The 18,134-nt window shown below is 32.2% G+C and overlaps 1 protein-coding gene across 4 annotated transcripts in view; it reads left to right on the forward strand.

The window, feature by feature from the left end:
- Nucleotides 1-18,134, forward strand: part of LOC114331101 (scavenger receptor class B member 1-like) — a 475,489-nt gene that overhangs the window by 375,651 nt on the left and 81,704 nt on the right. For all 4 annotated transcript variants that reach the window (XM_028280581.2, XM_050652550.1, XM_028280572.2 and 1 more), the window contains 3 exons: nt 5,399-5,490; nt 6,958-7,121; nt 7,197-7,341. In XM_028280581.2, coding sequence (XP_028136382.1) covers nt 5,399-5,490; nt 6,958-7,121; nt 7,197-7,341 — 401 coding nt within the window. The remainder of the gene's footprint in view (nt 1-5,398; nt 5,491-6,957; nt 7,122-7,196; nt 7,342-18,134) is intronic.

Raw genomic sequence — 18,134 nt, forward strand, 5'->3', positions numbered from 1 at the left:
TAGATAAAATGAACTTCCATCAAGTAACGGTCGAATCCATCAATTAGGTTGATTGTTATTTTTAAATTTTTTTAAAATGTTTTAAAATTTTTTTATTTTTATTTTTCTTTTTTAACCGCACGCGTCGGAGTATCTTGGTTCAGTCAGAGAGAAGAGCATATGTGTCTACTGACGAGGGTCACAAGAGTCCCGAAACCGCTTGCTGTACTCTTTGATTGAACTAGAATATAATTCTGCTGCATTTTCTGGTTGCAACGAAATTGAAAATGTTTATACATTTTTAATGTTTAATTTATTTTACTCTATTTGGAGTACGTTTGGAAATTTATTTACTTCTCATTGGAGCTTCACCACGCTAAGCAGATGGGACGTGAATAATTACAAATTGTAAAATTCCCTCATCTTCCTATAGTCTTGGCACTCGTATGGCTTTTAATTTTTAAAAGCCTCGGAGGTTGTTACCAGAGAAAATTCCGACTGTTTTCAATCTAATGGGATTTATAATGATATTTTAATGTTGTTCTATGTATTATTAGATTAAAAATTTAGTCTGTTTCTTAGCAGATGTCACTACTGCATCCCAGCCATTTAGTTCGTTGCAATCCGAGACTGCACGCGTCGGAGTATTCTGGTTCAGTCAGAGAGAAGAGCATATGTGTTTACTGACGAGGGGTGAAAAAGTCACGAAACCGGTATAGACGCTTGCTGCACTCTCTGATTGAACTAGAATATAATGCTGATGCGTTTTCAGATTGCAACGATCTTTAAAAATTAAAAGAAAATATGGCTCAGATTTGATTACAGTACAGAGCCTATTGCTATGTGCTTATACGTATTTCGGAATAACCGTTTCATCTTCGGAGCACCTGGGTAGAGGCACTGAAATAATCCTTTCATCCTTTCGATGTAATTATCAGTAGTAATTGCACAAGAGCTCTGAAATTATTGAATTTTTCCCGAGTGACACTTTGACAGTTTTAATTTCATGAGCCGAAGGCGAGTGAAATTATGTCAAAGTGTCACGAGAGCAAAAATTACATAGTAATTTCAGAGGTCGAGTGCAATTTGTTGCGATTATTTCATGAATAAAACTGTTCAAAACCAAAATTTTATTGTAATTTATTTATGTAAGCACCATTAAACACACAGTTTTTATAAATATTTGACGATTGAAAGTCATCACTTTTATAATTTTTAAAACATTAATTGTCATAATGTCACTGAATGTATTTTTTCGTAGCAACGAAGGGCATCTGACGTAATATACTTAACGACGGGAGATTATCAAAAATTATCGATTTAATTCAGATTTCTGTAGCTTTCTATTGGTCAGAATCTCCAATTAATGAAATAATCAGTAGTAATTGCACAAGAGCTCTAAAATTATTGAATTTTTCCCGAGTGACACTTTGACAGTTTTAATTTCATGAGCCGAAGGCGAGTGAAATTATGTCAAAATTTCACGAGAGCAAAAATTCTATATTAATTTCAGAGGTCGAGTTCAATTTGTTGCGATTATTTCATGAATAAAACTGTTCAAAACCAAAATTTTATTGTAATTTATTTATGTAAGTACCATTAAACACACAGTTTTTATAAAAATTTGACGATTGAAGTCATCACTTTTATAATTTTTAAAACATTAATAATTGTCATTAATGTCACTGAATGTATTTTTTCGTAGCAACGAAGGGCATCTGACGTAATATACTTAACGACGGGAGATTATCAAAAATTATCGATTTAATTCAGATTTCTGTAGCTTTCTATTGGTCAGAATCTCCAGAATTGTCATTAATGTCACTGAATGTATTTTTTCGTAGCAACGAAGGGCATCTGACGTAATATACTTAACGACGGGAGATTATCAAAAATTATCGATTTAATTCAGATTTCTGTAGCTTTCTATTGGTCAGAATCTCCTATGAATGACATAATCAAAATAATTACCAAAGATGCTACTAGCACCATCTATGAATCGAAAGTCAAATAAGTCAGGAAATAAAATTTGAAATTATTTATCCTCATCTTTTTAAGTTGGAAAAATAAAACATAACAGAGTGGCGAAATACTCGACAAGGGAAATCTAAAATTGCATTTCAGGTCCTGTTATTCACCGTGATAATAATCTGTGACTCTGAGATCATCCAAGTTTTGGATATTTCTTTTGTGTTGTTGGGTTTGTTTTGGACAGGATAATCTCAGAGTGTTGGTTGTTTTGAACGTTGTTGTGAGTTGTGATGCTATACTTGTTTCCTATCCTTCTCAATTTTTCTGATAAGCCCTTAACATGTGGTATTGTCATCTTTAATTCCCTTTTTGTGAGTATCTCTGAAGTGCTTATGCTATTTTGTTGTTTGTCCTTGTTTATCCTTGTGTTTCCTTGAATTCCTTGTTTATAAAAAATACAAAGGATAGTCATTTTTTCTTCTTCCCGTATAAACATCATATTTACATTAGAAATGCCACAAGAAAACAGTTGAAGAGCCTTGCTAAACGTGTAAAACAATATAGCATCATAATAGGGATAATTAGCTAAATGAAAAATAGTAATATTGTATAAACATTTTTAATTGGCCCTAATAGGTTTATTGTGTGTTTATTTGCAAATCTAATACTTAATTGTAACTTTTAGCTATTGACTAGGATAATGTTAGTTTTTTTCTTAAGTGATAGTTTAATTATTGTTTTGATAGTTTATGCTAGTGTTTTAAATTAAAATTTGTAGTATCATTAAACACACGCGGGATCATACAGAGTGTTTTAAGTAATAAATCTAAAATTTATAGATAAATTATTGATCGAAATATGTTATTTATTTTAGGCTAAAATATTTGATCGGAAAATATAGATTAAGCTCCACTAGGCATGAATAATATGAGTAGCTTGGGTAAAAACAGCTTGCAGCTTCTAATCTTGCTTCTATTGAACAGTAGGGTTTAAATACTTCACGTTGAATAGTTTAAAATGTTTTTAAATACAAAATGAATAACCATTTTCCAATTTCGTTGCAAAACGAAAATACAGCCGCATCATATTCTAGTCCAATCAGAGAGTGCAGCAAGCACCTCTACCGGTTTCGAAACTTATTAGTCTCTCATCAGGAGGCACATATGCTGCTCTCTCTGATCCAACCAAAACAAACCCCGGCGTGCAGTCACGGATTGCAACGAACGAAATGGCATAGATACCCTAGCGGCAACTGCTAGCAAAAGACTACGTTTTCAATCCAATGGCATATAAAACAACATAATGATATTCTACATGCCACCAGACTAAAAACAATGGGAACTTTCTCTGGTTACACCTCCGAGGCTTCTACAATTTGCAAGCCATAACGGATGCTGAGACTAAGGAAGATGAGGGAATTTTACAATTTATAATAATTCACGTCCCATCTGCTCAGCGCAGTAAAGTTCCAACGAGAATGGTTCCCTTCATACTCCAATCAGAGTAAACAGAGTATTCGTTTTTGATTTGCATGATTTCTCTGATTTTACATGTTTACATGTTTACTCTGTTTTTTGATTTTGATTTTGATTTACATGTTTACTCTGATTGGAGTACGAAGGGAACCATTCTCTTTGGAACTTTACCGCGCTGAGCAGATGGGACGTGAATTATAAATTTTAAAATTCCCTCATCTTCCTTAGTCTCAGCATTCGTATGGCTTGCAAATTGTAGAAGCCTCGGAGGTGTAACCAGAGAAGGTTCCCATTGTTTTCAGTCTGGTGAGATGTAAACATTATGTTGTTTTATATGCCATTAGAGTGAAAATTTAGTCTTTTTTAATTATTTATATATTTTCTGAAGATCGTCATGATTTTATTGAGTTTGGTGCCGAATTGATATTAGACAGCTGTTGTTCAATTATATTGGAGAGCGGTATGTGGCTACTTAGTAGACCAGACTGAGGGCTCATGTTCTGAGGCTAATGGCAGTTGCTCTACAAAATGTTCCGCATAATTTATGTATGATATTATTTTGATTATTTTTGCAACATTATTTTCTAGATTGTTTTGAACGATAGTGTTCTGTCCATGGATATGCTCAAACATTTTCAATTATGGATTGAGACAAAGCAGGTTCTTTTTTTTCTCTGATTCTGGCATTGGTTTAGAACTAGAACCTTTAGCCACGTAATTGTATAACTTATCACTAAGTCAAGGGAGTAATGTGTAGTGTGTGTGTTGAGTAAGTGTCTTGTTACTTTGCAAAGTCGACGTCATTGTCTTTGCAAAGAGACGCTAATTGTTTCCGAACGTCTGCGGTCCCTCCGGTGAGTACCGATCCCACAAGGACAGAAACTATTTTTCATTTATTAATTTATAATAAATGAAAAATTTCTGCCCCTGGTAGGATTCGAACTCCCGACCTAAGCAGGTTCTTATTAAAATATATTTCAGGCTCAATATTTACTTGTTTCTTATTGAAATGGAAGCGATTAACTTTCTGTTTATTCTTATTTGGGGTAACATCGAGTTACTAAAGTATTTTCCTAAGATTGTCAAATCTGACATTTTTAGTTACATAATTTAATTGAACACTCTGTATATTCGATAAAATACATATTAACGCATTATTTTTTTAGCAATACATGCAAATACATCTAATTATATTTTACATAGAACATTACATGTCACTGATAATAACGAAAAACATACTTAATTATTTTTGTAGAATTAGCAAAAATATTATACAATATACGCTATAATTAAATAATGAATTGTTTATTGACATAATAACGGGAGTGAAACATATAGTGTTTAATCAGATGAGAAAAATGCAGTAAGGGAACATATAGGAATTGCAAAATACAGACGAACGCTCCCAGGTATAGGGATTTCCACTGATTTGTTACTATATGTTGATCCGTTAGTTGTGATTTGTGACATACGTAATAATACACTTTTTCCAGCGCCAGATTGAGTAATATATAGGTGAGATGATATCACTGGCGCATCCCGTTATTTGTTTTAAAAGGTTCAGACATACCCTCTGGATTCATACTCTACATTCAACTTTTTCAAAGGTTATCTATAGTCTTCTTCTTAAATATAGACTATTTTAAATAGTTCAGTTGGGAGACTATTTATTTCGAGTGATTTATATTCTGGTATTCATCGTCAAACCTCATTCATCAATGATTTTTATGAACAAAAGTTGTTCCTATTTCATACTTTGCTACTGTTTCAATATCTTCTTTTATTCGGGATATGTGCATTGATTACAGAAACTATCAGATGCCCATTTTTAACTAAAGGATTAAATTTATTCTATCGACTAGGAAGAAACATATTACACTGAGACCATTATATTAACTTAATACCCCAATAAAATTAATTCAAACAAATATCTTAACTACATAATTATATTAATTATTTTTTCTTTATTACAGGTGCCATTATCATAGCAATTATAGGAATAATAGGAGTATTATCTGGAACGTGTATCCACATCCTTAATCCATATGATTTGATCTATAGATGGGTAAGTTTAAATATAGTTGACCTTATATCTTCCACATATAGGCTGAATAAACAAAATTAAGAGGTGTTATAATAAATCCCTATAGAAATCCCCATAAAATGTTAAAACTTAATAAGTCTAAAATAATCTAAAAACTTAATAGGTATATAAAATTGGTACAAAAAGATGAATAAAAAATGTGTAATCGATTCTTTATATAATTTGCAACAATAAACCTAAATAATTTTTGGTACAAATTTTACAGATAATCTATTATAAAAAAATACAGTGGAACCTCGATAACTCGGATTAATCGGGACGGCGGCCGATCCGGTTTATCGAAAATCCGGGTTAGCCGGAGAATATGGTAAAAATTAATAAAATACAGTATACTTACAGATAACCTCTATTATAATTACAAAAACATGAAACACATATGCACAGTACACATCTAAATTACGTATAGTTGTATAGAGTGTAGAGTATTGTTCATTTCTTGGTAAAAAACTCAGTCATACTGTAGATGTACCGACACCATAAGATGCTGCAATAAATTGATTTTAAAGATTCGCCTTTATCAATCCTACCTAATGCTTCTAGTTTCTTTTCCATTGTCACTACAACATTTGTACGTTTTGTTGCCATTACGTAGACAAAAAACACGCAAACACAATCTGAAGCACGATTACAGAACGGAAGTGAACAATACGACGCGATTGTACTACACACAATACAGTCACAAGGAACAATATTGTTATTTAAGAACAGACTAAGACCATTGTTTTAAAAAATAATTTTTTAAATAGTCTTTTAGTCTATTTTAAACAATGCTAAGACAGTTTGACATAAATAAAGGAAAAGGAATACAGACATGTGCCTGTTCTTTCCGATAAACCGAGAAGGTCGCTCTGCCGCCGTGTGCCATGAATCATTTTTGCTATCGTATAGTTCAAATTACACAAATACACATTATCTCTCAAATATTATTTTGCCTACATACATTTTTATTTGATAAAATTTTTAAATTGTTTATTTGTTAAAATGTTTGTCTGATGAAAATCGGTCCGGGTTAGCCGGACTTCCGGGTTATCGGGGGCCGACTTATCGGGGTTCCACTGTATAAACAATTTATTGCAAAATAAAAAAAGTTAAAAATAGGTATTAAAAACACGGTTTCTAGATAAGTTTGACAAAAATAAACACTTTGTTTTTTAGCTTTTTTTTTTAAGAACGCTCTTGGCATCACTCACCTGCCTCTTGGCAGTCTGAAAATCAAATTTAAGCGAAAAGTAATGTTTATTAATTTATCAAGTAAACATTTTTTCGTTTTCCGACAGTGGTAAAATGTATTTTGAATTAAATAAATAACAACTATTCTCATTTATTTGTAAAATAAACACCATGTTATCAGCGTACCTTAAATTATCAATATTGATGCCGTTATTTTTGATACCACACTGAACAACACATTATCTTTTTTTGTTGCAGAAATTAATCTTTGAAAAAGGCGGAGAAATTTATGAGCTATGGAGAGACCCACCAGTAGAACTCTACCTCAGGGTTTTCCTATGGAATATTACGAACAAGGACGCGTACATGAATGGTACTGATGATAAACTAAAAATGGTTGAAGTAGGGCCTTATGTATATAGGTAATATTAATTTACAAGTACATTTGGGAAAAAATAAACATTTTCTGAGTTTGGTCATAAAATCTTTTATTTTAGAGAATTAATGCTCCATGACAATGTCACCTTTAATGATAATGGAACCTTAACAGCAATCCCCAGGCATCCATTAGTGTGGGTACCGGAACTTTCGGAAGGAAGAAGAGAGGATGATCTACTTATATTGCCTAACATCGCTTTACTGGTAAGATTTAAAAAATTGATACATTTTAAAAAAAGACGTTTTTTATATTAAAAAATCATCATTTATGACTCTATTACTTTGCTGTGGTTGGGGATGGGGGCACGCACCATAAAGAGTTGTAAAATTTATTCCGTCCCAGCTGATTTTTGCGGGGTTGTTTGATAAAAATATTTATAATTAACTTATTTCAGTTGTACTCCAGTTGTTGTACGCACCAAAGTTTAGAAACCTCTATATTTACGAAACGCCCCCTTCCCCAAAATTTTTCGTATTAGAAAAGTTGTCCGACTCGACATGAATAACTGAATAAACGAAGTCTCATGAGGGAGGTAATCATGATTTTTTTTAGTGTGGGCCCAAGACCTATTTCAAATAATTAATAATTTCCATGATTTGTGGCAAATAGAGTTTTTCTGATGCCATAATCTCTCTCTCAAACACACATTGTCAATATAGCCCAGTCGGGATAGCATTTGACCTTGCATTACGAGCTGCCTCAAATTTTATTTTTCTAATCTTTAGGAGGGGTCAATAGTAGTATAAATTTAAAATCTCGACTGAATTTGACCCTTGCGTTAGCCGCCATCTTGATTTTGAACGAGAACCGTTTTTGCTCAATATCTCCGCCACTATCAACTTTTAGACAAAAAGGGTAAAAACTGAAATTATTGAAAATGAGATTTTATATAGTTTATTAATTTTTTTCGTGCGGCCGATATTTTTCGAGTTGTGGGGGAAAATAGTGACAGTTAGAGCATAATTATTGATTTATTGATTTATCTCGTTTATTATTATTAGTTTTACTACGAATTTAAACCTATTCAAAAATGAAGGGAATTAAATTTTGTACAATTTTGATCTCTTTCATTTTTTTGATAAAATCAATATTTAAGGTAGTACGTATGCGGTAAAGGCGCGAGCGTAAGACCTGATTGATTTTATAGCAATTGTTTTTGTTCAATATCTCCGCCATTTTCAACTTTTCAACAAAAAGTGTAATGACTGAAATTGTTGCAATTACGATTTACTACAATTTTTCGAGAGAACCAGTGGCGGGTCTACGGGGAAGAATTCCCCAAGAGGGCCCAAAATTTAAAAAAAATTGTTGAAATATTAAAATATGTTAGCTGACATGAAACTTAATTATCGACAGACAAATTCAACCAATAAAAGCCGCCAGTTAATAAAATTAAAAACCCGCCAGTAGGGTCCAAAATTAAAAAAAAAATTGTTGAAATATTAAAATATGTTAGCTGACATGAAACTCATTTATCGACAGACAAATTCAACCAATAAAACCCGCCAGTTAATAAAATTAAGTGAACTTAATGCATATAAGTTATTATTTATGTCTTTTATGTGCATAGTTTGGTTGATGTTTCATTGGAAGTTTCAAAAATTGTATAAAACATAATTCTCTTTATTTTTGTTTATATACAATTATGTCGAAAGTTAATATTAAATGAGACAATTCAATAATTATGCTTCCCCTCCGCTTCCACTATTTTCCCCGGAGAATATTGATGGCATAAAAAATTGTGGAAAAGAAATTGTAGGAAATTGCGTTTCCAACAATTTTAGTTCCTGAAGTTTTTGTCGAAAAGTTGAAAATGGCGGAGATATTAAGCAACAACAGTTCTCCTTTAAAATCAATATGGCGGCTAATGCAACCGCGGAATTCAGTCGATATTTTAAATTTACACTACTATTGATCTCCCCTAAATGATAGAATTATAAAATTTGGGGCAGCTCGGAAACAAGATTCAATTCTGTAATTATGCTCCCCCCACCACTTTTTATTATTCTCCCACTTAGCTTGGAAAGTATCAACCGGATGAAAAAAATTGTTAAAACGAAATTGTAGGAAATCATATTTGGAACAATTTTAGTTGAAAATGGCGTAGATATTGAACAAAAACAATTGCTACAAAATCAATCAGGTCTTACGTACTACCTTAAATGTTAACTTTAGCAAAAAAAATGAAAGAGATTAAAATTGTGTAGAATTTAATTCTCTCTATTTTTGTATAGGAACATTTTTGTCGTAAAACTTATAATAAACGAGATAATTCAATAATTATGCTCTAACTGTCACTATTTTTCGCCATAACTCGGAAAATATCGACGACACGAAAAAATTGTAACCATAGAAATGATAGAAAATCACATTTTTAACAATTTTGGTTGTTATACTTTTTGTTGAAAAGTTGAAAGTGGCGGAGATATTGGGCAACAACTGTTCTCGTTTAAAATCAAGATGGCGGCTAACGCAACAGCGGAATTCAGTCGAGATTTTAAATTTACAATACTATTGACCCCCCTAAAGACTAGAAAAATAAAATTTGAGGCAGCTCCTAATGCAAGGTTAGGCCTGTTATTCGTCTAACCCGACTGGACTAATACACCTTTTTCACAAACATCCAAACTTTACGTTTTAAATTGTACATTTGTTGTATTTGTGGTGCTTATTTACTTTCTACTCGAATGAAACAATAAATATTTACAAGAAAAATACTTAAATTGGGAAGTAGAAGGAAAAGGAGAAGGAAGACACAGAAAGAAATGGATAGATCAGATAGAAGAAACGGGAAGAAATAAACAAAAATATATTGAAGAATTAAAGACAATCGTCAAAAAATATAAATGAAGATGAAGATGCTTTCTACTACATACCTATATATACTTTTATGATATTTTGGCTTGTTGTACCACGTTGTTCTTTATAGCATTTATTATCGGTTATATATTCAAATGCATTGATTTAAATAATGTCAAAATTATTCAATTTGTCATTCCAAATTTTCCAATCCGCAACATTTTTAAAAATCACATACAAAGCATCCTGCAGGTGGTCTTGAACAAGGTAATATCGATTACTATTATAGTGGCATTGACATTGTACGAACCGATGTGAAGGATTTTGCTGCGGTAATAGTAAAAATTGAACTTCGATATTGCTTAATCCTGATTTAATGGGACGGGGTTCTTACAGTACCCCCATTTTGCAGAATTTTGCTTGGGGATTTCCAAATCGATAACCTTCATATTAACAGCATCAGATATTTTAGAAGGAAAATTACAGGTATTTAATATATTTCAAAATATTTTTTGGCAAAAATAGAATCGTGGAAAATAACTATTACTTTAATAAATTAGATATATTTTTGAATACAGTGGAACCTCGATTATCCGTCAGGGCACCGGACCAAGGGTATGACGATAATCGAAAAGGCGGTTAACAGAACATTAGAAAAAAAATTAAAAATTCATAGTACAACTCTCAAATTTTATTTGTATGTCGGTTCGCTAAACTCGAGACACAACTGGCTAGTGATTTGAGTAGGTAATTTTTTTGGTTTTTGGCCAAATTTGTCAAAATTGACAAAATTACTAATTATTTAGTAATTATTAATTATTTAGTAATTATTTTTTGCCAATTTTACCAAATTGGCAAAATTACTTTTGGATAAAATCACTAGCCATTTGTATCTGAGTTTAGCGAACGGCCATATGTTTTGTTTAAAAATATAAGAGGTATTTGTGTTTGTACAGTCAAATCAATTTGGATAAAATCCAATGGAAATCTTTGTTTTACTGTTGCTTCACATTTTGCAACAGCTGAATTTCTTAATCGGCGTAAGATTATACAATCTACTTTATTGGCTTCTTCATCTCGAGTACTTACTAGAGAACACCACTCGATGAATTGTTGAATTTGTGATGCAGCTTTTCTAGTTTCTTTACGTAAATTCCAAGTCTATGTCAGCTTCTCAATCTATTTCATCCTCCTCTGTTGCCATTTCATCGATCATCTGTAAGCAATCGATAGCTGTTTGCCTCCTTATCACAAATTAACGATTCGTTTGATTTCTCGCAATGCTCAAATAAAATGAATTGATGACTCAATTTTTGCTTATGTAGGCAATACAACTTATGTACGGACCCTGACGGTTAATGGAGAGATGGATAATCGAGGTTCTACTGTAATTTAAATATAAATAGGCCAATATGCGAGCATTTTGGCTCGCAATTTTTTCGTCCAGAATGGATTTACTTGAAATTTTCACAGACGGTAGGGAATAGTCCAAGGATCATTTTCTATATCATGCCACTGTACGCTAAAACCTTGGGGGTGGTTGCCACCCCATCTCGGTGGCGGAAATTTTTTATTACATTTTATCATGTAAATCGATGTAAAATTTAATTCTAAGAAAAAAATGTTTTTTATATTTTCTTCGTAAAACTAATATTTTTCGAGTTATTCGCGGTTGAAAGTAACAGCTTTTCGACGAAAGAATCGACTTTTTTAGAGGATTTTTTGAGAATAACTCGAAAAATATGCATTTAATCAAAAATACTGTAGATATCAAAATAGTATCTTTTAGTAACACAAACCAAATTATTTTTCTATAATATTTTTACAACCAATACAAACTGAGATACGGCATGTTAAAGGTTAACTTTTTTCGTCAAATGCATAATTTGAAATATTAAAAGCCAAATAACGGGAAAACTTTCTATTTTTAGAGAAAAATTTAGATAATCTTTTTTCAAGTATACAATTGTACCTTTCAAAAAATAATAATAAACAGTTTCTAGCATAAAAGATTAGCGACTTATGATCAAAAAAAAGGTCGGTACCTGCTTTTCTCTACGAAAAAATCAGTGAAAACAACCCCTTAACCACAGTATAAAGAGGGACAGTAAAACCACTTCTCTGTCGGCACTTGATCTCAAGAAGTAATACCGACAGTACGCAATTGATAATTCACCAGTGGTGGATGCGGGTTTTCCCTGTTAAAACTAGTACGTTTGTATGCGACTAGCAATGTCAGAGTGGGACAAAAGCGACTAAGAACATTGCGCGGTCGCCATGCGCGACTACAGATTTTACTTCCAATTTTTCGGAGAGTGGTTCTACTGTCCCTCTTTATACTGTGCCCTAACTACCCTTCTAATTAAAAATTGGTCTTTACATTTCTGTAATTACTTTTAAATTTGTATTATCAATACACCCAAGAAGTTTGACCTATGTAAAAGGCCTAATTTTAGAAAAATTGGAGTTTAAAGATAAATTGATTTTTTTAATTTCGTATTTTTCACTTTTTTCTTCAAAATATTTCCGAAAATACTGGAGATACAAAAAAAATTATAGATTACTAAATTGTAGGTTTTTTAATAACTAAAATTTTCTTGTGCATATATTTTCATTACAGTGAACAGTTAGCAAGATATAGCTATTTAAAACCTCTATTTACGAGCAAACACCCCCTTATTGGAGACCTTTAAACCCACCCCAATTAAAAACTAAGGAATCTTACGGAATAAAATTTAAAAAGTCTTATTTTTTAAAAGAGTTTAATTTATGTAAGGCTTATAGCTCTTCGAAAATCCTACAAAATCATTAAAAAAGAAATTTTATCGCCAAAAATGAAGGAGCTATGTTTATAAAACGTTTAATTTTTTCGAAAAATTCAAGTAGTCCGCTTGTAGAGCATTTTCAATGTATATAGGGTGAGGCAGATAACTGGCCTATTAGAAATATTTCGAGAACTAAAGACAACAGAATCATAAAAATTGGAATAAAGGGGTTTTGAAGGATGATCTATTAAATGAAAATATTTTCATCTCCGGTTATACCGGAAGTTGCTTATAACTTCGTTTTTTTAAATGGGACACCCTGTATATTTTTATATTTTTTGGATTCTCTTCGATTTCTTCTTTCTTAAAATATGAGGTTTTGTAATATTATACAGGGTATTTTAAATGATAATTACGTTTCTTTATTAATTTCGTAGCAATATTCACACCCTGTAGAATTGTAGTAGTTTGACATCTAAAACTCTACTTACGTTCAAATGATTTTTAATATACTGTACTATTGTTAAGAATCATTAGTATAGCTAAATTTTTAATTTTAGTATACAGGGTTGGTCGAAACTCGGAATGAGTATTTTCTGAGTTTTCTTAAATGAAACACCCTTTATTTTTGTATTGTAGTGAAATGATATTTTATAGTACTTTTTTATTTCTTAAGCATTCCCTATACCTAACTGCTTTAATTTGTGAGTTATTGGTGATTCAAGCTAAACATTAATTGCAACAAAAAATACGTAAAATTTTATTAGGTTGGCCTTGAAAATTCTCAATCCCAAATAATTTTTCAGAAATAAATACATATTAATCCAGACTGGTCCTTAAAATTACCAATAATGGTTTAGCTATCAAAATACCTACGTAGTTAAAATTGTTGGTGCGATTAACAATTAAGCACAAATTAAAGTAGTTAGGTATAGGGAATGCTTAAGAAATAAGAAAGTACCATAAAATATCATTTCATTACACTACTAAAATTCAGGGTGTTCCATTTAAGAAAACTCAGAAAATACTCATTCCGAGTCTCGACCAACCCTGTATACTAAAATTAAAAATTTAGCCATACTAATGATTCTTAACAATAGTAGAGTATATTAAAAATCATTTGAACGTAAGTAGAGTTTTAGATGTCAAACTACTACAATTCTACAGGGTGTTAATTTTGCTACGAAATTAATAAAAAAACGTAATTAACTTTTAAAACACCCTATATAATATTACAAAACATCATATTTTAAGAAAGAAGACATCGAAGAGAATCCAAAAATGTAAAAATATACAGGGTGTCCCATTAAAAAAACGAAGTTATAAGCAACTTCCGGTATAACCGGAAGTTGCAAAGAGATGAAAATATTTTCATTTAATAGATCATCTTTCAAAACCCCTTTATTCCAATTTTCATGATTCTGTTGCCTTTATTTCTCGAGATATTTCTAATAGGCCCTTTATTTGCCTCACCCTGTATAATAGGTACCACAGAACCGGTTCGTATACTGGAAGATGACTAAAAAACTATTTGTATTTTTGTATTTATACATATTTGCAAATTCGTATTTTTGTGTAAATAAATGTTTTTGTAATTCTTTAATTCTACTTTTTTTTTCCTGTATAGATCTATTAAATTATCTACTTATAAAAATTGCAATGTTGTTAAGGGTAGTTTTTAAAGGTTGAAATATTATGAGATTATATCCTTTAACATAAAACAATCAAACAATTATTTAACCAATCAAAACACAATTTTACCCATATTAAAGTTTACAATGTTTTTATATAATTTTTGATAATAAGGGGTAGTTTACACCCCTAAAAATAATCAACGCCCTTGAGCATGATATAGAATATGAAGTACAGGGTGAGATGATCCTAATCCCAATTTTTTATATAAATTGATGCAAGCCGAAATTATTCTTTTAGGATTAGTTAAGGTTTATATATAGCTCCAACAAGAGTGGTTGTAAGGGTTGAAATATTATGATATTATTATCTTAAAGCATAAAACAATCATGTATCTAATAAGAACCAAATGTTGGCAATATTAAAGTTTAAAATGTTATTTTATAATTTTTTACAATTAGGGGTAGTTTTCACCCTTAAAAAACCAAAAGCATACAACGGTTCCATATAGAAAATGAACTCGAGGGTGAAATGAGCCTAATCCCAAATTTTTGTACAAATCGATGCTGGACGAAAGAACGGTGAGGTTTTGCCATTTTTTCAGTTCCATTTCCTCGATTAAACAAGGAATTAATTATAATAATCCAGTACACATAAGTAAAAGCCAAGTAAAAGAATTTGAGCATGGATTGTTCATCAATCCAAACAAATTAATATCATCTAAACTTATTAATCTTAGAAAATAACTAGAGCACATACAACAAATGCCTTCTAGACTTCTCAAGACTAAAAAATAACTCCTCATTCCCTGAGCCCTCATCCAGTGGTGACACTCCATTTTTGTCTCCATTGGCTGCGTTCCTGTGGATGGACGGCTTCATGAAGGGATTTTCCCACCATAGTCTTCATTTGGTCTTCCCATCGTATTGGACATCTCCCTCTTGGTCTTAGGCCTTCTTCCTTTCCTTCTTCTACAATTATTGTTACATTGTTACATAGTCCCCTCTCTTCTGGCTATCTGGCCGAAGTAATTTAGGTATGCTCGGTTTACTTCTTTTAATATCCTCTCTTTTATCTGAATGGGTTGGTTCTGTGTTCTGTCCAGGGTACGCGTAGAATTCTTCTGTAGGCCCACATTTCGAAGGTTTTGATCTTATTTCTATCGGTTTTTTGAGAGTACATGTTTCAGCTGCGTATGTAGCAATGGTAAAGGTAAGGGCACTAACCAACCTGAGCTTAGTATTTCTTGTTGTTGTTCTTGTATTGGTCTTTCCATATTTTAATTAATTTAGCTGTTGGCGTTCGGGCCATCGCCTTTGTGCCGAAGTTTCGTCATTATACGTTCAGAATATATCTTATAATGTTCTGCAATAATGGTGATAATATGCAGCCTTGTCTAGTTCCTTTGTTTATTTTGAATGCATTTGACTATATTCCGTCTACTCTAAATTTGGCTGAGTTTTTATCAGACATATTTTCTTATTAGGTTAACTAGAATTGAATTTTACTGAATCGAATACCTTTATGTAATCTACGAAATAGAGCAGCATTGGTAGATTATGCTTCCTCACTTTATCTATTATCTGTCTGATGTTCAATATCTGGACAAAGAGACGCAAGACAGAGAGACAACAGATGGACAAAGAAGATTTTAGAGTGGCGGCCAAGGGCAGACAAACGAAGTCGTGGAAGACAATCTACCAGATGGACCGACGATGTTAAAAGAATAGCGACAAACTGGATTGGAGCTGCGCAGGACAGAGAAGGGTGGAGAAATCTTGAGGAGGCCTGACAGTGAACAAATTTGGCTGTGTGATGATGATGATGATGATGATGTTCAATATCTGCTCACGCATTCCTTTTTCTGGTACGAATCCGCATTATTGTTCGGCTATCTCTGGAAGTGGAAACCTCTTTAACCGTTCATTGATTATGTAGGAGAATTTTGCTTGCATGAGGAATACGGACAATCGTTCTACCTTGTTAGTTCTCAAGGGTGTATATCAGGGGTCACCAATTATATTCACTGAGGGTCTGTTTCGAAAACCTATGACACTTCCGGGGTCCAGATTTAATGCTACCTGTGTCTGGTTGCTCTGATTCGGTTTCTTTGCGGATTATTGTTAAAAAATATCCCTTATAAACAAATCAGAAGGGTACCGGGCGAAATTTTTGGGCAGAAATTGTTTAACAATTTTTTTTAACAAATTCAAAACATCACCTTTTTGTCCCCGAAAATATTTTTTCAGCATTTTTGGGCCATCTTAAACAAAAAAGATCTGTCATTTTTCTCAAAAGTTGATAGATTTCGAGTTTTACGCGATTTAAGTTCAGAAAAATGCGAGAATAAGTATTTTCAAAGCTTGAAAACTCATGTGTAAATTATTATTTTTGAGGTTTCAAGTGCTTAAATTGAAGTTTAAACATTCAAGTTGTTTTTAATTGTTAATTATGCGCGTTCACTCGACCCTTAAGCCGTCACGGCGGTGCGTCGCACTATATGCTGCGTATCGCACTATATGATTGGCGTATTTAATGACACATTGGCAATAATCTATATAAATAAAAATGAATGTTTGTATGTATGTATGTTCCGTATAGACTCGCAAACTATGCATTTGATCGTATGACGACCTTAATCAAAGTTGTTGTGCATGAACCCGGGATGGTTTCTGAAGTGGTACGGTCTACCTAAGTGAAAAGGGGGCTTGCCCCCCGAAATTTTTTTAAATTTTTTTGGCCAATTTTTTTTTTCTTAATTTTATACGATGTAGAACCAAAATATACATACAATCCTAAATTTTCACTTTTTTATCTCCAACCGTTAATTTTTAATAGCCATCTAAATATTACCTCTTCTATATAAATAAAAATGAATGTTTGTATGTATGTATGTTCCGTATAGACTCGCAAACTATGCATTTGATCGTATGACGACCTTAATCAAAGTTGTTGTGCATGAACCCGGGATGGTTTCTGAAGTGGTACGGTCTACCTAAGTGAAAAGGGGGCTTGCCCCCCCGAAATTTTTTTAAATTTTTTTGGCCAATTTTTTTTTCTTAATTTTATACGATGTAGAACCAAAATATACATACAATCCTAAATTTTCACTTTTTTATCTCCAACCGTTAATTTTTAATAACCATCTAAATATTACCTCTTGTATATAAATAAAAATGAATGTTTGTATGTATGTATGTTCCGTATAGACTCGCAAACTATGCATTTGATCGTATGACGACCTTAATCAAAGTTGTTGTGCATGAACCCGGGATGGTTTCTGAAGTGGTACGGTCTACCTAAGTGAAAAGGGGGCTTGCCCCCCCGAAATTTTTTTAAATTTTTTTGGCCAAATTTTTTTTTTTTAATTTTATACGATGTAGAACCAAAATATACATACAATCCTAAATTTTCACTTTTTTATCTCCAACCGTTAATTTTTAATAGCCATCTAAATATTACCTCTTCTATCTATATAAATAAAAATGAATGTTTGTATGTATGTATGTTCCGTATAGACTCGCAAACTATGCATTTGATTGTATGATGACCTTAATCAAAGTTGTTGTGCATGAACCCGGGATGGTTTCTGAAGTGGTACGGTCTACCTAAGTGAAAAGGGGGCTTGCCCCCCCCGAAATTATTTTAAATTTTTTGGCCAAATTTTTTTTTCTTAATTTTATACGATGTTTTATCTTCAACCGTTATTTTTTAATAGCCATTTAAATATTTAACATCTATATATATAAAATTCTCTTTCTCAGTATTTGTTGCCATATTCCTCCGAAACTACTTGAACG

This window comes from Diabrotica virgifera, chromosome 5, assembly GCF_917563875.1.
Source record: "Diabrotica virgifera virgifera chromosome 5, PGI_DIABVI_V3a".
Lineage (NCBI taxonomy): Eukaryota > Metazoa > Arthropoda > Insecta > Coleoptera > Chrysomelidae > Diabrotica > Diabrotica virgifera.